Consider the following 20914-nt stretch of genomic DNA (forward strand, 5'->3'; position numbering starts at 1 on the left):
GGGTACATTGTACGGAATACAAATTATATCTTTAAAAAAACAATGGCTTGAGGTACAGCTCAGTCCATCCCCAACACCCAAAAGAAAAAGTTGATTTTAATTTTATAAAAAAATACAAACAAGATACTAGATAAAAACTGCACACATGTTGGGAGAGATAAATGAAGTTTCCCAAGTTCCATACTGATGTGGGGAATTGGGTGGTAAATAACTGATCAAGCTTGGATTTTACATATGCAAGGTCAAACGGACAGGTGGCCATTCACAGGACAGAAACAGAAGGCGTACTTCCAAACCAGTGGAACAAAAAATGGAATTAAACTGACAAGCAGCAGTGCAGAGCCCAGCACACCAAGGGCAGAGGCCGCACCCAGCCCCTCCACCTAATCCTGTGAATAGAGCTTTCCTGGGGCACAGAAGTGCTGAATGCATCCTCCTGTCATGTACAACAAATTAGAACAAATAAAAAAAAGTGCTCTTTTGTGTCCTGTCAGTGGCTACTTCTGAGCTCTGATGGCAGAGCTGAGCAGCTGCCAACCAAGACAGCAGGTCCACATGGCCTGGATCATTGGTGGCTGGCCCTTCCCAGATTCCCCCAATTGTGGCATCTTGCAAATCTACAGTCCAATATCATGGTGAGGAGTACAACCTTGATAAATCCATGACCTTTCTCAGGTCTCCCAGGTTCCATGTACGTGTATTTTTTATCACGTGTAGGTTTGTGCGGCCACCACCTGTCAAGGTATAGAATAGTCCCACTACCAAAGGGACCTTGAGGTGTGACTTTTTTTTTTTTTTTGATATATATTTTTAGTTGTAGGCGACACAATACCTTTATTTTTATGTGGTACTGAGGCTTGAACCAGGGCCTCATGCATGCTAGGTGAGCCACAACCCCAGCCCAGGTTTGACCTTCTATAATCACCTCCTCTCCAACTCCTGGCAACACTAATCCATCATTTCGAGAATGTTACACATGTGGAATCGGCAGTGTGCCACCTTTTGGGAACTGACTTTTGTCACTCAGTAAAGCTCCCTGGTCAGCCATCCAGCAGCTGTGCAGATGAAGAGGTCGTTCCTTTTTCTTGCTGAGTGCAATTCCAGGTATGGTTGCACCACAGCCTGTCTAACCTGTGTAGTTGCCTGCCTGCTGAAAAACACTAGGGTTGTTTCCAATTCTTAGCTGTGAACATCCCTGTACAGTTTTGGGGTGAGCCTAAGACCTCAACTCTCTGGGAGGATGCCGAGGCGTGCAGGTGCTGGGCTGTATGGGGATGGCACACTTGGCACCTCGACTGTGTTCCAGAGAGGTGGTGCCATCCTCCAGCCCCTCCAGCAGTGCGTCCAAGACCCAGTTTCTCTGCACCAGCATTTAGTGCGTCCTGGTGGACAGATTTCCACCAGATTAGCACAGCTGAGGGCTGACTTGCTTTAGTCTCTGACAAGACGAGACTACATCTGAAGTTTAAAGATTAGAACTTCAAAGTAATACATGTTTAATTAGTTAGGAGATTGAAAAATATAGAGAAGTATAAAAGAAAGTTCTGCATCTTCTATTGGAAGACAAAGAAAGGCAATGCTGGTGTTTATTTGAAGTTGATGGACCCGAGCATCAGTGCTATGTGGCAGCCTCTGCTGCATTATCCTGACTCCGAGGTTCCACTCTGGGACCTTCCCTCACCCTTGAGGAGGCTCTGCCTGTGCCTCAGCTCACTACCATGGCCCTGGGTTCCAGGCTTATCTCAGGCACTAGGAGGCTCTTGGCTCTCCTCCTCCTCAGACATTCTACAGCTGTGGCCATGGCAATGAAGGCATTAGGGCTCTGTCACCAGTGGGAACCAAGACAGTTCCAGGATGGGACAGACGATGCCCTGGGCGGCATGCACGAGCAGGACCTCACTCTGAGAACAGAAATTTGTCACCATTTGAGAAACCTGGTAAACCTATGACCCCCTCTTGGAATATTTTTAAAGAATAAAACCATGTGTGACCATGTAAAATATTGAATTTTCTAAAAAGAAAATGAATTCCAAAGTAATACACAGTAACACCTCAGGCAGTGAAGACTATGACCACACCCTGAGATGTCTTTGACTGTGGAGGAGGAAGGCCCGGCCTCTCCCAGTGGCTGAGGCCCAGTCCTGCTTACGCACAAGGCCATGCCACTTTCATAATGGAAGGAAATGTTAACTTTCAGGTAGACGTGAGTGAAAATAAAGATGCAATATTCTTCCTACCAAGTTCATAAAGCCCTGAGTTGCCTGAATTTCACAGAACCAGAAAATACAGTCAGACCTCCTCTGAAAGAGCCTTTCCTGGGTTGCCTGTGCCTCTGCTCTGGGTGAAAAAGCAGCCATGCATGGCCTTGGGTGTGGTCTGGGCCCCAGCCCCTGGCCAGGGCCTCAAGGAGAGGGATGGTTGGTGTTGAGTTCATTCCAAAGCTGCTGTAGGGGCATGAGGACTGGCCATGGTCCCAACCAGGTGGCCCCCAGGACAGCACTCACTAGGCCCTTCCTTTCATGTGGACAAGCAGGGGCAGAAACTAACCAGGAGAGACATTCCTCGGACACTGTACTGGCCCTGGCCTATCTAGGGGAATTTGTAGTCACCGTTTTTTTTAGATTCTCTAGTGTTCTGCTGTCACATCTAGAGGTAGGAGTGGGAAAACCCCCAAGTCAAGGCTAAGAGCCTCAGGAGCACACAGTACTTCCAGAGGGGCCCGCTCACCTTTGTTAATGCAAAGGCCACTGTCCCATCATCCTCAGTGGACAGATCGAGCAGCTTCTGGTAAAAGGCTTCGTCATAAGGTCCATCTATTTGTAATGTTTTTCTGAAGAGGACAGTACAAAAAAAAAACAGGATGACAAAGCTACCTGGAAATTACTTGGAAATTATTTCTTAAATTGCTAACACATCATATAGCATGGAGCAGAATTGAACAATCCCACATTTCATTTTATAAGGCAACTGACAGATCTATTCCTTCTTCATATTAAACCTGGTTCTGAAGCATTAAGGTCTGAAACAACCCAGCAAGACCAAGGCCAGGGAGCCCTGAGGCTGGGCCCTCTCCAAGAGGTTCCAAAGGCAGCTAGTGAGGCAGGAGCAGAGCCAGCCCCATCTCACACTGCAGGGGCCCCAGTGCAGGCCCAGGGACCCAGGCTCAGCTGACAAGAAAGCTTGGAGACTCCTGGGAGCAGCCGCAACAGTGTTCCATGCAGCAGCCCATGGAACAACACTGCCCTCTACAGGCTTCGCCCTGACTCAGGATTTTGGAATAGTTCAGTTCACAGATGTGCTTTCTTTTACTGCAAAGAGATAGTAAAAGAAAAACCACTGATCTAGTTAGTAAAACCAGTAATCTCATGCACCTGGGTTTCTCCTCACAAGGTACCACATTCCCAGCCAGGTTATGGCACTTGGGTGCAAGGGGAGGAGGCCAGTAGGCATTGTCCTCCTGGAGCCAGGCACCAGGTGGCTCGTTCTATCCTTGAACTGGGGAGACCTTGGCCCTGGCCCACCGTAGCCTCCCTCATATCCAGCCTCACCTCTGCTCAGGAAACTCCTCCAGATACCGCTCAATCCGGTTGTACAGAGGGTAGAGGCCCTCGATGTCCAGAAGGTCCAACATCTGCACCTGGAGGGTTTTGTACAGAAGACAGCCCTTCGGTAACCCCGAGCGCTCTGGGGTGTTTTTTCCTACCAAGAACATTAGGGGAAAACGAGAGCAGGTTTATTATCAGACTGAAGACCATGGAGGGAGACAGGCTGGTGCAGACTGCAGGGTCCACCCTGGGCTCAACTGTGGGTCACCATCACCGGTGAGGACTGGACCCTGCCTGGCGCTGAGGGCAGACGCCACGCCCACCTCAGAGCTGTGGGGCCAGAACATGCTCAAACCATACTGGCCACACCAGCGCAGGGGTGAAGGAGAGAACTGAGCATTTCACTCTGCGCCTGTGCTCTCCAGACACACCTCTCCTCCGCAGAGCATCCACTAACATCCATCACACTCGCCCCAGAAATCCTCATGATTAAGCTTAGAGACAAGTCTCCTTCTAAGTAAGATAAGGTCCAGAACTGCAAAAGATCACGCTGACACTCCCAAATCTGAGAGGCCACAAAGGACAACCGAGACCCTGTCTCCAGAGTTGAGAGCCACAAATTCACACTGAGAAGGGGTGAAGCCTGGCTGCCCTCAGAGCAAAGCTCAGAACTGGCCATGCCGAGCCAGAAACAGTGGTCAAAGCCACCGACAAGGACACGTCCTCATAGGGACCAACAAGTAAACAAAACTCCATTCAACACTGGTGTATGCTGACACTGCTAAATACAATTGCCGCCCAATCCAGGGACATGCCAGATCCCACTCTACCTCCCACACTGGGAAGCGGGGGTTGGGGGTGGTGGGGGGGGTGGCACCATCTCCCAGAAAGAACCCCTACAGGTGAAAAGAGGGTAGGAAACATCCATGCAGGGAAGAGCTGCAGATCCTGCATCAGGATCCCCTTCGGGACACACCTGCCGGCGAGGTCGGGGCAGAGGCTCATGTGCCTCTCAAGGAGGTGTGAGAGATGACGGTGACCACCTACCACAACGCAAGGGCAATGCGAGTAGAAAAAAATACACTTGTTGATAGAGATTTATGTTAAATAAGAAAAAAACAACACGTGGAAGGAAATACTGAGCATCTGGAGTGGATGCCTGTTGCACCTAAGTGTCCAAAGGTCTGGGAGGAAACCTAGGCATCAGGGAGCCTCCCCTGGAAGCCCCCAGACCATTCCAGTGGCTGGCAGCCATCTGTCCTTCCAGACACATTCTACAGCACCCAGAAATTCTAACAAAATTTTCTAAAACAATAAGGAATCACTTTTGTAACAAAAAAAATACCCACAAAATTCATCTATGGTAAGAAAAATTCGACAGGGGGCAGCAAGGCAGGCAAAGCCGAGGGGGTTTCTGTTCGCACAGGAGCCATCTTCAACTCTCCGCAGGTCTGTGGCCTCCCATGGGGCACGTGACCCCACTCATGAGAATCCGTCACAACATGCCTCCGTGGCCAGGCCTGACTCAGCTCCCTCCCACCTCTGAGGAAGGCAGCCTGGACCCACAAGCCCCAGGCGAGAGTGTGTCCTCACCCCAGTGCTCAGGTCCAGCCCTGTAGGACTCCTGGCCTCGGTTCTCCTCAGGAAAGGAACAGGCTGCAGAAACCCTTCCCCCGGAGTTACAATGAGGATCAAAGGGATAATGGAGTCAAAACCATTCTGCAGGGCCGGGGTTGTGGCTCAGTGGTAGGTGCTTGCCTAGCACGTGTGAGGCACTGGGTTCGATCCTCAGCACCACATATAAATAAATAAATAAATAAAACAAAGGTGTCGTGTCCATCTACAATTATTTAAAAAAAAAAATACTGCAAACACAAACACATGGATGTATTCCAGGGAAAAACCCTACATCCCAAACTTGTCCTACAATTTTTACAAAACCAGCTAAAAGGAGAGACAGGTAGTCTCTACTGGGCATCAACAGCAGAGCCACCCTGGAGAATCCTGATCAACCAGACAACTCCCAAGATGTTCCATGATGCCTAACAGGGCCACTGAGTTGGTTTTTCCACCTCCACACAGCTGCCCACTGGGAACGGAGAGTCCTAAGGCCCCCTGTGGACCCCCCACATCACACCCAAGGAAGGCCAGGTCCTACCTTGGCGGCGCAGGCTCCTGCTGAAAGGGCTGGCCTCACAGACACGTGGGCCCCAGAGCCCAGGCCTCAGTGCGCTGACCCGCCCCTTGTCCGAGCTGCTCAGTAGCACCCGTGTGATGACATGTACCAGCTCCCGGATCACAGCTCGCGTGCAGTGGGGCCCACTGGCCAGGCCATTGGAAGGAAAGAAGAAGGGCTTCAGGTGGTGTGCGAGCTCCCTCCAGTCAGCCACGGGGCTCCGGGCATCGCCACAGCCATAAATCAGCTCACCATTCTTCAGGCAGGAAAAAGAGAGAGGGAGACATGGATCCCACAGCTAGTAAAAACCTCGGTTCCTGCAGGGGGAAGGGGAGGCACAGCAGACGGCCCCAGTGTTTGGGATGCGCCCCACGGGGCTGCTGCACTCTGGCCTCTGGGAAACCTGCCCTCATGTGCTGTGTCATCAACCAAGAGGGAAATCCCACTGAACCTGGAAAGGAAGAAAAGTTCAAAAACTGAAGACCCGTGCCCTAATCTGACAGACAACAAACACAGAGCACGTCTAGAAGACCCGAGCAAACAGCACAAAGCAACAATTTCCCAAAGGCAACAGCCCATTTCTTGAGCGCCTGAGTAGTGGTTGAGGCGTTGACAAAATGAGATCCCAGGGCAACCCTGGCGCTGGAACTCCCAAGTTTCAGAAGCAAGACCCCAGGTGAAACCTTCACACTCGAGACTGCCCTGCCTTTCCCCCAGAGTCCAACAAAGAAGCTCCTTTGGCACCACTGTTAGATCTGGAGGTTCCGAGGGCAAGGGCAGTGCCCAACGTGGGGGCTTTTATAGGACATAGGAAATGCCTGGGGAAGGCCCAAGCCACAGCCGACCCCAAGAGCAGGAAGAGGGCCCTGAAGCTTAGGCTTCGTCTGTGTAAGTGCAAGGAGCACTCTGGGAGAGCCCAGGAGGCTCCACCCCTGGAGTTCTCTCCACATGGGGTCTGCTCAGCGTGCCCAGAGGCAACAGCAGGACACCCACAAGGCCACATTACCAAAGGTGCTGGGCTTTTGTCCCGCTCTTTCCTCACAAAACAGCAGCCACAGAGCAGCCCTGGAGTCCCATGCAGGAGGAAATAAGGCCATCAGCTCCTACAAGCCTTCAGATAAGACCTCCAGCCAGATCCAGCTATGCTGCCCTCGCACCCCTGGCCTCAGACCCCGAGAGCATGGCACAGGCTAGGTTTGTTAGCTCAGAGGGCAACCCTGCCTCCAGGGCATGGGCAGGCTCTCCTCCCCCACTGCATGGATGCCTTTCTGGGAGCACCTGTTTGGGTGTCCACACTCTTAATGACAGGGATAACTGGGCAGTAGACAAGGGAAGGCAGCCAGAAACGGGGTCAAAGGTGTGGCCAGCTGACATCAGGGACAGGGCCACCTGTGTCCAGTGAAGCTAGTCATAGTGGCTGAGGGACTCCAAAGCAGAGCCTCTCCACCCAGCATCAGGGTATTAGATTTGAAGGCCAATGTGAGTGTGGGAATCCAGCTGCTCGAGGGCCTCAGGGCATTTGGCAGAGCCAATGCCCTACGCAGCATGGTGGTGCCTCTCTGACAGTATCCACACCCTGTAGGCCCCAATCAATGCCTCTCATCACAAGCGCCCGGTGCAGGGTCACCAACCAGGACCCAGACTGCAGCTCCACACCTGGAACACCAGGGCTTTGGGAGTTCTCTCTCTTGCTGGGTTGGCCAGCAGAGCTGGAGGGCAGTGCAGGTTCAGGGTCAGAAAGAGCTGCTCTCAAGAGCTGGTGGTGCTTGCTTACTGTGTTGTGTCCTCTCACTTCATCCATCTCGCTTCCCTTCATCTCTCTGTGAACTATTCCCTCATATCTAGATTTTTCCATGTCGAATTTTACGAGGCAGCAGATACCCTGAGCGTGGGCCTGATGGGGGTCAGAAACACCAGCCTCACTGAGGGCTTTAAATACCCAAAAAGAAGGCAATTATCTTTAGGATTTAAATCCTTGAGTCCTTGAGAAGAATCAAAAATAAAATCTGCCTCTGAAATATGTCCTTTTTTCTGGATTTGGGAAGGTGGAGGCAGAGAATAAAGGTGATGACTCTGGCCAGCATGCAGGGCAGTGGGATTTCTGAGATAAGGGAAATGGGTCAAGGTCAGGCTGTCCTGACAATTCTCAAAGATACAGGCCACACAGCAGCAAGAGAAAGGGCTTCCAGCCACCGATCACCTTTCCTAGACCAAAACCGGGGGTCGGGAGGCCCACAGTCAGCCCTGCTTCATGCAGGTCGAGCACCTGCAATGGCTGTCTGAGGTTCAGCTCCTACAGGTCAGGGCCATGGCAGGGGAGACCTCGGGGACCCTTTTCCAACATGGGCACAGCCCCCACCTGCTACCCAGACCAGCCCTGCCCCTGACCTCACGCCCTCCTCTTTCAGTCCCACCCGCTCCTCCTCCTGTGGACCACACTGCTAGCAGCAGGCTAGGCCACCAGCCCATACGGCAACAAGGAACTGCAGGCAGCTATACTAATGGCCAATGTTCCCTTGTCCCCTAGGCTGTCAGGGCAGGGACAGTCAGAACTATAAGACCTGGGGAATCTGCTTTTCAACAAGGAGCTCCCCAAATTACAAGGTCCCTAAATGAACTGGGAACAAAGGCACACAGGAGGCCGACATGGCAGTTGGTACTTAGCTTACCACAAGAGAATCTGACTTAGGCAGTCACCATGACCTGTGCAGTCAGTGGCCCCGTTCTTGTTGCCACCTGAGCAGCATGGACCACAGACTCAGGAGGACACCTGGGACAGTGCCAGATATGTCTTTGTCCAGTGTGCGCCCACTGACACCTCAGAGGAGGTAGAGACATGTCACCCACCCCAGGACACAGACAACCCAGGGTCACCTGAATGCTGTGCTTATGGACCGAGGCTAAAAAACAGGAAGTGCCTGGGGCTGGGATCTGTGTATATGGCAGGGGAATGAGGACTCAAGGCACCGTCAGACCCGCAGGGCTGGGCCTGAGGCAGCCTGGCCCAGATGTTCCCATCTGTGTGCTCACTGAACCTGTGGCCAGGAAGCGAGTTCAGTGGATTCACCTCAGAACCACCCAGAAGGGGAAGCAGCTCTCACCTTAAATATCTTCAGGTTGTTCTGCGCCTCCTGCAGCAAGCTCTTCAGGGCAAAGTGCATCCTCTGCTTGTTTCTAAATGGAGCAAGTGTTGACACGCTTTAATGGCGGCAGGAATAAACCTGATCTCCACACGCCCTAGCACATGGTTCCCAGCTTAGATGGGAAACCCAGAGCCTGGATAAGTCCAACAGCGTCCTCCCCCAACACAGCCCTGTGCACATATGCGAAGCGGGGGCTTGACCCCGACTCCAGATGTGAGCAACCCCAGCTGAGGCAGAGGAACAGGAAGCCAGGGTCCGCCAGTGTGTGTCCCTAGTCCTGCTCCTCCACTGCAGCTTCCAAAGCTGGAGCAGGCATTCAGGGTAGCATGAGACACGTGATAGGTCACTGGGGAGAGCATGGAGCCAGAGAGGGGCAGGAGTCCTGGGACCCCTCAAGCTCTGACCTCCTGGGAGCCCAGGGCAGGGACTTTCCCCGCCCTCTGCCCCTCATTTAACCAGAGACCTCAGCCTACTGCCCAACTCCCAGGCCTCTTCCCACTGTCCCTAACCACCCACCCCCAGCTCCTCACTCCCACAGTGAGTTTGGAGGCAAACCATCCCACGTAAGGATGCTGAGCCCTGTCCAAAGGTCACCACCCACCATGGGAGAGCAGGCCAGCAAGCATCAAAGCCCCCCACCCGCAGCCAGCTCTAGAAAGGCCACATTCTGTACATTCCAGGGAAGGCTTAAGTTTTGTTAAGTTACAAATTCTCAACAATGACCTTTATCAATAACTGTTTCAAAATGCATGGCTTTGGCTGGGAGTGCAGCTCAGCGGTAGAGCACTTGCTGGCATGCACAAGGTCCTGGGTTCTCCCACAGCACATTTAAAACGAAAACAAAAACCACCTCACAGCCTTGGGGTGGGGATGATTCCCAGTAAATGCTCTGTTGCCCGATGCCCACATGAAAAAACGGCACATTTCCTGGCACACTTAATACTTCATTTTGGACTTTTTAACTTTAAAAAATGTCTTTGTTTTGGAAAGTTTGCAATAGCATCCAACCAAACGTCCCGAGGCAGTGACCAGAAACACAGTGTGCTGGGAGTCAGTGCTGAGCACCTGCACAACTGAGCACTTGCGCAGGGGACACAGGTGGGCAGAGAGAGGGTGGGAGGCAAAGGAAGAAGCCAACACAGCCCTGCACTAGCCAGGGTCCCAAGGAGGGAAGACGAGGTTGGAAAGGGGCCTAGGCTCATCAGAAAGGACAGTGCAGGCTCACACACTGCCCTGAGGTCAGCCTACTCTCGGAACTGTGGACCAGCCTGAGCGCGGCAGGGCTGGGGAGGGTGCCACTGTGAGACACAGGTACCACAGGCCCTGCCTCAGCACTCACTTTGCCAGTCTTCTCCCGCCACCCTTGTCCTTCGTACCTGACTGCTGCCCTTGCAGTCCCTGCGGCTGGATGGATCCCCACTAGTTGGTGGTCACCATACCTTCCTAACCTTGAAGGGCCAGGACTGAGCCATGTGCTGCACACAAGCTGTGCACACTGCATGTCCAGCACAGCTGCAGGGCCAGGGTGGGCAGAGGAGGTCAACTTGCCAGGACAGAAGTTGCTTTTGGAGCCTCAGCCTTTTCGATGCATGTAGACAAGCAGGAGGCCAACAGTGTAAATGACCAGCCTAGGAGGGTCTACACGGGTGGGGGTGAAGACTTAGCACTGGCTATTTTCTGGCATGAGTGGAAGACAAATCTGGTGGCTACCTCAAACTGTGAGCAGAAGGACAAAGCCCAACACCCAAATCCCTAAGCCCAGGGTTTCTCAGACATTGAGGACAAGGCAAGAGCGGAGACCCCAGTTCCACCTCACACCATCCACCACCCCCTCCTGATAGAATACCCCCACTGTGAATACCTCAGAGACCCCAAACACCACCACCCCAGACTACCTCCCACGGTCAACACCTCACAGAATACACCCTCGCATAATACCCCATCCTCCTCATCTCAAAGAAGAGGCCCCCAGTTCCCAGTCCACAGAATATTCCCACCATCCTCACAACACCCGTCTAGCTGCTCCCACCTCACTGTTGACACTAGCAGAACGCCCCCGAGTTCCCACCTCACAAGATACCCCCACCAACACTTCACAGAACCCCTCAGGACCCGTCACTCAGGATATCCCCAAGTGGGTCACCAACCCCACCTCTGGAGGGCAAATGAGAAGTGTCTCTTACCCTGAGTAGAGATCAAGGGGACAGTATTTACTTATCTGCTTCCACTTCCCCGTGGCTACCTGTGAAAACACCAATGAGGGCAGCAAATGACTGGGTGTTTGTGACTGCACAGATCAACATAAGTGAAACCCAGAGGTTAGGGTGGCTGCAGACTTGTCCAGGAAAGGGTCCAGGTACACCTTTGAGGGAGGGAGCCACTTGACCTGCATGCAAGGAAACGTTCACCCATTTCTGAGAGTAAGGTGACCACAAGTCCAGTCCTTCAGGGAGCAGAGAAGAAAGCAGCAAGCACATGAAAGTTACAGGGCTCACTTTTGGTAATGAGATTGATAACTCTTTAAAATTATAATGCCCAGTAACGGAGAGGGTGTTGTTAAGTAATTTCATATCTCCAGTGGGAAGATAAATTGACAACCTTCTGTGGTAGTAATCAAAATTTAAAATGTGCATGCCCCTGACTTGATAAATCTAAAAGAAGTTCTGAAAAACTAGCTCAGGACAAAAAGGTGTAAGGATAAAATGTTCACTGCAGACCATCAGTAACAGCAAAACCCTGAAACCAAGAGTCATGAGCAGAGAAAGGACTAAATAACCCACTCAGTGGGTCAGCATACAGCAAGCAACCTGCTGAATGAAGGAATGAATACATGATATGCACCCATTCCCGGAAAGAGGCAGGGCTCTGTTCAATTGGCAGAATGATGCATACAATATGATGTCATTTTTCTTTTAAAAAAGTGTTTATACATCTATACATCCAAATATACATTGCAAAGGCCTTAAAGAATACACAACAAATAATCTTCAAGAGTTATATTAATGAGAAAAAAAAGGTTTGGCAGAAGTACATATAGCATGATCCAATTTCACCTTATCAGTGTATGCACACATACACTCAAACATTAGAACATGTGAAAAGAAAGACATCACTTTTTTTGCCCTTGAAAAATATGCACATTTTGGTGCCACAAGAAAAAGTTTGGAAAGTTGTATAAACTGACAATATGAATTACCTGGAAAGGCAGGTGGCCAAATTCATATGATGTCCTATTTTATAAATCACATGACCAGGTATTGCTTCATAATGGAAAAGATTTCTTCAAAACCTACCACATAAACTAGTTTTTACAGGAGAAAACTAGCAAAAATTGTCAGAATCAAAAATTTTGGAACTCTGGAAACTGACCAGAGGTTTACAACAATCCAGGGAACAATTATTCAAGAAAATCAGCCAAATCTAAGCAAGAACGAGTACTTTTTGGCACTTGAACCACCCTATTCCCATCTCCCTATCTCTAGCTCCAAGGGAACCATGGAAACTAACTCCCACAATCACAGTGAAAACCAAGTCTGGCAGCCACAGAGGGAGTAGAACAGGGCAGGTGCACCTCCAAAGCTAGAGGTCCCAGAGGACCGTCATTATCTAGCCTGTCTGTGGATTCTAGGAAGATTTCATTTGCAAGGTGGTGTCTACTGACCTGATTCAGAGCTCCCCCAGTGCAGAAGCCTCTTCCTAGGGGCATTTGTCAAAAATATTTAGAGGCAATTATTTAACTTCACAACTTCCTGGGATGGTGAAAACAGTTGGGACAAACAGGCTAACATAAAGCTAAAAAGGAAAAAGCTACCAGGGTATGGTGGTGCATGCCTATAATCCCAGCAACTTGGGAGGTTGAGGCAAGAGGATCACAAGTTCAAAACCAGCTTCAGTAACTTAGCAAGGCCCTAAGCAACTCAGGAAAAACCTGTCTCTAAATAAAAAATAAAAAAGGCCTGGGGATGTGGCTCAGGGGTTAAATGCCCCTGGGTTCAATCCCTGGTACCAGAAAAAAAGAAAAAGCTGAGTAAGGAGATGTACAGAGAAGTTTTGAGCAGCTCCAACATATCCCTGGCAAACAAGTAAGCTAAGAACGGGTTCAGGAGAGATCTGAAAAGGCCCTCCACTCTTTCCTGAACTGATATGAGGCTCTGTGAAGTGAAGACTAAGGCAGAATTGTCCACCGTCGTGCTGAGTTAAGTTTAGTGGGCTTCAACACACACAAGAGTCTCTTGGAAAAGACTGGGAGACTTACTGGATCTAGGCATTGAAGAAAATGTCTATCAGAAAATTAACTTCCCAGTAAGCTAACCAAGTACAGACTTCAAGGACCATACATGACAAGTACAGACTTCACAAAATAAGCACAGGAAAGTCACTTAACAAACAGTAACAATATGAGCAGAAGCAATTAAAAAAAAATTCTGGAAAGGGGGGAGAATCTAATTTCCAGAGTGGCCACACTATATTATTTACAATGACCCTTTTTAACAAATAATCACAAAACATGTAATGAATGGCCCATATGCAAAGAAAAAAAGCAATCGATAAGACTGTCCCTGAGGAAGCCCAGACATTAGACATACTAGACAAAGATTTAAATAAACTATTTTAAATACAATTAGAGCTAAAGAAAGTCAGGGAAAATGAATTAAAGGAAACAAGGGAAACGATGTCTTAAATAGAAAATATCAATAAAGAACTAAAAATTACAAAAAGGAACCTAATACAAAAATAGAATTTTAAATTCTGTTACTGAAAAATGTAAGTAGCTAAGCATAGTGGTATATGCCTATAATCCCAGCTACAGGGAAGTTAAGGAAGGAGGAAAATAAGTTTGAGGTCAACCTCAGCAACTCAGTGAAATCCTATCTCAAATTAAAAAAAAAAAAAAAAAAAAGTAAACAGGACAGGGGATGTACCTCAATAGTAGAACACCTGCCCAGTGTGAGATCCTGGATTTGATTCCCAGAGCCACAAATTTAAAAAGGAAATCAATAGGAAGAATAAGACGTGAGCAACACTGTAAGTCAAACACACCTATAAACAGCACACTCTTTCAACATTCCACTCAGGCACACAAGAAACATTCTCAAGAACAAGCCGTAAATTAAACCACAAAACAAGCCTCAATAAATTTAAAAAGAGTGAAACCACACCATGTTCTCCAACTCAGTGAAGTGAAATTAGAAATCAATAGCAAATATGGGAAAAGGAAATATTTTTAATCACCAATGGATCAAAGTGGAACTCAAAAGGGAAATCAGAAAATGAGATAAAAAAATGAAAACACACAATGCCAAAACTTACAGTGCTTAGAGGGAAACTGATAGTTGTAAACTTCTCTAATAAAAAGAAGAAAGTCTCAAAAATAATAGCCTAACTTCTTACCTTAAGATACTGAAAAAAGAATAAATGACACCCAAAGCAGAGGGAAGGAAACAGTAAAGATTATAGTGGAGATAAGTAAAGCAGAAAATAGATGATAAAATAGAGAAAATGAACAAAACCAAAAGTTAATTCTATGAAAAATTAAATATGACACAATCTTCTAGGCCACAAAATGAGAGAACTCAAGTTACTAAAGTCAAGACTGAACAAGGGATAATACTGCCAACGCTGCAGAGATAAAGAATTATAAAGGAATACTATGATCAATTGTATGCCAACAAATTAGACAAAATGGACAAATTCCCAGCAACACACAAAACTGACTCGAGGAGCTAGGAATGTAGCTCAGTGGCAGAGCATGTGCCTAGCACGTGTTGGGCACTGAGTTCCATCCTCAGCACCACATATAAATAAAAAAAGCCACTGTGTCCATTAAACACACACACTCCCCTTGGGAGTTGAAACTACCTCCTAGGCAACAGCAATTAAAAAAAAAAAAAACTGACTCAATAAATAGAATCTCTGCAGACAGATAACAAGAGACTGACTCAGTACCCAAAAAAAAAAAAAAAAAAAAAAAAAAAAAAAATTGTGACGTAAAAAACCCAAGACCAGATGGCTTCACAAGTGCATTCTACCAAACATTTAAAGAATAAACACCACTATTCAAACTCTTCAAGAAAAACTGAAGAATGTAGAGAAGGAAACAATAACTCGTTCTTTGAAGCCAGTTATGACCAAAGTCAGGGGCATCACTAGCATAGAAAACTACATACCAGTATCCTTTATGGTTCACAACTTCTCAGCAAAAACTAGAGAAGTGAATTCAGCATATTAAAGGAATTACATATCATGATCAAGTGGGAATTATCCCAGAAATGCAAAAATGGACCAACTTAATGAAGATCAATGCAACACCAAATTAATAGAAAGAACAAATACACTTCAGAATATCATGATTATCTCAACAGACACAAAGCAAGCATCTCACAAAATTCAGTATCTTTAAGGACTTTAAAAAAAAGAACAGCTACGAAAACCCCCAGCAAACTGTACACTTTCAATGATGAAGACTAAAAGCTTTCTCCCTAAGATCAGAAACAATACAAGTATGTCCATTCTCAATACTCCTATACAACACTAATACAAGTTCTAGTCTATGTAAGTAGGGAAGAAAAAGAGGTTATTCCAGGTTGGAAAGAAAGAAGGAACACCATCTCTATGTGGAAATGATCTGATCATACACACAAATGATTCTAAGAATCTACACACACAAAAAAATTAGAGCAAATGAAATTCAGCTAGGCAACAGGATACAAAACCAGTAAACAACAAGCAATTGTATTTCTTACCTCACACCCATTAGGATGGCTACTATGAAATAAATAAATAAATAACAAGTGTTGACAAAATTGTGGGGAAACTGGAACCCTGGAGCATTGCTGATGGGAATGTAAAATGGTGCAGCCACAATGAAAAATACTATAGCAGTTCCTCATAATTAAAAGTAGAATCGCCATATGATCTAGCAATCCTACTTCTGATTGTATACACAACTAGAACTGAAAGCAGGCAATCAGTGAAAGTGACCCAGGTACCAACTGATGGGCAAATGGATAAGCAAAACATGGAACAAACATAATGGAACATTATTATTCGACCTTAAAAAGGACATAATCTGACACATGCTACAATATGGATGAACTTTGAGAATATTATGCTAAGGAATATATGCCAGTCATCAAGAAGACAAATACTGTATGTATGACTCCACTTACATTATGTATCTACAGTACTAACATTCATAGAGACAAAAAGTAAAGTGGTATTTGCAAAAGAGCTAGGGAGGAGGGAAATGGGGAATTATTGTTTAATGGACACTGGGTAGCAGTGTTGCAATGTGAAAAAAGTTCTGGAAAGAATGGTGGTGAAAGTTATACAACAACGTGAATGTGTTTAATGCCACTGGACACTGCGTTTAATGGTTACGATGATAAATCTTATGTTAGAAGTATTTCACCTCATGAATTTTAAAATACACATTATTTTTTAAATTGTGGTGAAATCCATAATATTTTTATGCATTAGCAATGAGCAATCTGAAAATGAATTCCCCTGAATTGGCACCCAAAAGAATAGAAAACTTAGGAATAAACATAACAAAAGTAAAAGATTCATATATGGAAAATTATAAAACATCATTAAAAGAAATTAAGCACCCACAAAAATGCAAAGATATCCTATGCTCACAGAGTATTAATATTGTTAAGATGGTTGTACTTCCTGGACTATCAAAATCCCAGAGGGATTCCTTTAGAAGCTGACAAGCTGAAGATACTGAAATTGATGGAAATTCATGAATGATACTCATATAGAGAACTCAAAAAGATCCACCAAAAAAAAAAAAAAAAAGCAAATTTCCAGGTTTTAGGATCAACATATAGTGGCCATACGTGGTGGCACAAGCCTGTAATCTCAGCGATTCTGGAGGCTGAGGCAAGAGGATTGCAAGTTCAAAGCCAGCCTTGACAACTTGGTGAAACCCTGTCTCAAAATAGCTTGGGGAGGGGGGCGGTTTGTAGCTCAGCTGCAGAGCAGTACTGGGTTCAATCCCTAGTACCAAGAAAAAAAAATATAAAAGCCACTAGTGGTTCTATACACCAGCAGTGAACAATCTGTAAAAGAAATTAAGGGAGCAATTCCATTCACAATAACATTTACAATATTCCAAAAAGAATAAAATACCCAGAAACTTAGACAAAGTACTGAAAACTATAATGTTGAAACAAATTAAAGAAGATACAAGTAAAGGAAAAAAACATACTGTGTTCATAGATTGTGAGCCAATACTGTTAAGACAGTAATCCTATCCAAATGATCTCGATTCACGCAATTTGTCAAAATTCCAATAGCATTTTTTCTCAGAAATGAAAATTCATATGTAACAGTAAGAGGCCCCATGTAGCCAAAACAATCTTGAAAAAGAAGCTAGAAGCACCCCACTTCCTAATTTCAAAATATATTACAAATCTACAGTAATAAAAAAGTTGATACTGGTATAACAATAGTCATGTAGACCAGAAACAGAAGAGAGCCCAGAAATAAACCTTCACCTACATGGCCAAAAGGTTTTCAAAAAGGGTGGCAAGACCATTATTTGGATACAAGGACAGTCTTTCTACAGGTGCTGGGAAAATCAGATATCTATATGTAGAAGACTTAAGTTGGGCACTTAACCTAATATCGTACACAAAATTTATCCTGGCTGGGGTTGTGGCTCAGTGGTACAGTGCTTGCCTAGCATGTGTGAGGCACTGGGTTCAATCCTTAGCACCACATAAAAACAAAAGTATTGTGCCATCTACAGTTAAAAATATTTTTTAAAACAATATCTCAAAAAAGATCAAAGATAGCTCAAGAGGGTGAGGTAGGAGGATCATAAGTTTGAAATCACCCTTAGCACTTTAGCAAGGTCCTAAGCAACTTAGTGAGACTCTGTCTCAAAATAAAAAATAAAAAGGACTGGGGATGTGGCTCAGTGGCTAAGTGCCCCTGGGTTCAATCGAGAAAGAGAGAGAGAGAGAGAGAGGAAAGAGTTTGGTTTTTCACTCAAAGTTAAGTACAGGATTACTGTACAACTCTAAAATTCCATTCCTAGGACTCTATCCAAGAGATTGAAAACAGGGTCTCAAACAAGTATGTGTACACGGTGTTCATAGCAGCACCATTCATAATAGTCAAAGGTGAAAAATGATCCACGTTGGAATTCTGTTCAGTAGATGAATAAACCAAATGTGGTACATTCATACAATGGAATACTGTATGGAATATTGTTATGAATAAAGAAGCCAGAAAAGGAAAGAAGTTCTGACATGCTTCAACACAGATCAACTTCAAAAAATTGATGCAAAGTGAAAAAAATCCAACCACAGAAGGCATATTACTATATGAGTCCACCATGAAATTCCAAAATAGAGAAACCCACAGAGACAGAGAGGAGACTGGTGGTTGGCAGAAGCGTGCAAGAGTGGGGGATGGAAAGTGACTGCTAATACAGACAGGTTTCTTCTCAAGGTGATGAAAATGTTCTGAAGATAGAAGCGGCCATTGCATAACCTTGTGAAAGAGTAAAACCCACTAAATTAGTTAAGAGAATCTTAATGGTCTGTGGATTATATCTTAAGAAAAAAGTGAACATGAATTACTTGTAAAATGAAAAGTCAACAGGAAATATCCACATTTTCTTTTACTCTTCTGAAACTCCAGGGTGTCCCCCTGCCCCCCGGCCCCACCAGGGGCTCAGATGCCCTGCATGCAGCCCTCCTGCAACCTGGCCATCAGCTCTTCTCACCTTGAGGTGCTGGTGCATGCAGTAGCGACACACCTTATGCTTCATCTCATGGGTAACATCACTGGAGAAAGGAATAAACCCACATTTTGGCTGTAAAATAAGCAAATAAGGAAGAAAACAATGTTTAGGGAGAAATCACATAACTCTAAACACACAAGCCACTGAGATGATCAAGAGTGATAGGTGTCAGGTAGAAATAGCCCCAGAAACTTTCCATTTTTAGCTCCCAGGGGGATTGACACTTCCCTGCCACATCATACAAATTTGTCTCAGCCTCCAGAGGACCCAAGGCTAGCATTCCCACTGGGAACACTGGCTCTATACTGGCTGAACAAGAGCATAACAGAGCAGCTTTGTGCTTTCATTATGGAATGCAGATGAGAAGTTGTAGAGATGGACCCGGGACTCCCAGCTCCAAGAAGCAGAACCATTGTTCCTGCTGACACTAGTCCATGGCCTGAAGGCACCCATTGGATAGCTGATTGCTAGCTTGCAAAACATCAGGGAATTCAGCTGCCTTCTAAAAACTGTGTCCTCTGAGCACATGCAACACAAAGGCCTGTGCTCAGTTGGGTGCTAGAGAATTTGGCTGAGGATAAAGTGCTCAGGGTCATGTGGCACAAGTGCTCATGCCAAAGGCGTGACCCAGAGATCACTGCCTCAGAGGTAGGGAGGAAAGAGAGAGGTGACAGAAATAGACAGATGTACGAAAAGGCTTCCTCGGGGGCTGGGGTTGTGGCTCAGTGGTAGAGCGCCTGCCTAGCACAAGTGAGGCCCTTGTTCAATCCTCAGCACCATATAAAAATAAAAGTATTGTGTCCACCTACAACTAAATACTATATATTAAAAAGACTTTCTAGGAGGCTTGGGCAGTCACTCTTAATATGGGCAGTAAAGCAAGGGGGCCCTGGTCCTTTTCCAACCCCTACTGCCTGCCCCAGACTAAAAATCCAGGATTCCTAGACATGACACACCAGCCACTGGGCCTATGGGAAAGTCCTTCCTGTGCAGGATGCAGTTTCCAGTCTAAAGGGAACCCTGGACTGGTCCTCAGCAGCTGGCAACCGCTAAAGCAGCTGAAGAGGGAGGGAGGAAAGTGGAGGAGCTCAACACAATGTAGTCCAAGGAAAATGACATGTGACGCAACCTGCTTTCCCCTGGTGAGCCTCAACATGGGCTTGCCCCAGCCAGGTGTGCAGGGCACTGTCAGCACCCAGGAAGGAGCCTAAAACTGGGGTCCTGGAGTTGTAGAAAGGACCCAAGGCGGGCATTCTCACTGGGAGAGATGTGGGATGCAGGAAACAGCTCTGAAAGTGTAACAGTGGTCCACTTTATGCTTTGAATATAGCCCTTGCTGCTCTGCCACTATAGCTTATTTTTAAAATGCACATGTTTCTTTCTCTTCCTCTCTCCCCCTCCCTAATCTCAGAGAAAACAGGATTACCTTTCTTCTCCATTTTAGGCAGATTTATCGGTCCTCGAGTATACACCCACCATCGGAACGAAGTAATCCAGACTTTGCAGATGGTACCAGGAGATTTCAGAAATGACTATTTCCCAAATTAACAAGTGAATTACAACTCCAGAGAAGACATGGTATGTCACTTTGATTTACCTCTTTAAAAGACCCCTGTTCCTGCTGATGGGCAGAATCACAGCCTTTGGGACATAAGTCTCCTGTGTTTCTTCTCTGCTAGGAAAGCAATAAACCTTTTTCCTTTTTTCTCAAAACCATGCCCTTAATGGGACTGGTAGTGGGGACAAGGACTGAGCTTTCAGCAATAGGACAGAGAAGCAAACCAAGCTCCTGTGAAGGGGTCATACACATACTTGAGGCAGACACCTCATGGCCTCATAGTCTGAGGCCAACTTTTCCCCTGCCCACATCAATCTCCTCCCTGAGTTCACCTTGATCTCTACACACAGAATTGGCCGGTGCTCTGCAAAACGGTAGGTCTGAAGTCTGGTTAAGTTGGGAAGGCACATAGCATAACCACTGAGAGTGTCCAGGTCCTTGTCACAACGAGACTCTGGAAGACAGCAAGAGTCACACCTGAAGGTCAGTAGGAGAGACAGTTAGCCCTGAGTCACTGGAAAGAATCCTGTGAGGGAGGGTCAGCCTCACCCAAGACAGGCCCACCTTCATGTTGGCTCCAAAGACACTTAGAGGTCACACTGAGTCCAAGGAGAGGCTCATCTTTACCTGGGTGCTTTGAGATGCATCATAGTAACAAAGTGGTTCATGGCAGGCCTTGGGTCACGTGCTCTCCACCCTGGAGGAGCTGGAGGCCAAGTCAGGCAGTCAGCC

The 20914-nt window shown here is 46.7% G+C and overlaps 1 protein-coding gene across 1 annotated transcript in view; it reads right to left on the minus strand.

Annotated features, from left to right (window-relative positions):
* The window catches only part of Ippk (inositol-pentakisphosphate 2-kinase), a 51668-nt gene that overhangs the window by 13717 nt on the left and 17037 nt on the right, over positions 1–20914 (minus strand). Inside the window, exons 5-11 of the mRNA XM_047526105.1 lie at positions 20515–20636; positions 18607–18696; positions 11048–11106; positions 8823–8895; positions 5704–5977; positions 3549–3699; positions 2728–2830 (exon numbers count right to left, since the gene is read on the minus strand). Of these exons, the coding sequence (XP_047382061.1) occupies positions 2728–2830; positions 3549–3699; positions 5704–5977; positions 8823–8895; positions 11048–11106; positions 18607–18696; positions 20515–20636 (872 nt within the window). The remainder of the gene's footprint in view (positions 1–2727; positions 2831–3548; positions 3700–5703; positions 5978–8822; positions 8896–11047; positions 11107–18606; positions 18697–20514; positions 20637–20914) is intronic.

Source organism: Sciurus carolinensis, chromosome 15, assembly GCF_902686445.1.
Source record: "Sciurus carolinensis chromosome 15, mSciCar1.2, whole genome shotgun sequence".
NCBI classification, from domain to species: Eukaryota; Metazoa; Chordata; class Mammalia; order Rodentia; family Sciuridae; genus Sciurus; species Sciurus carolinensis.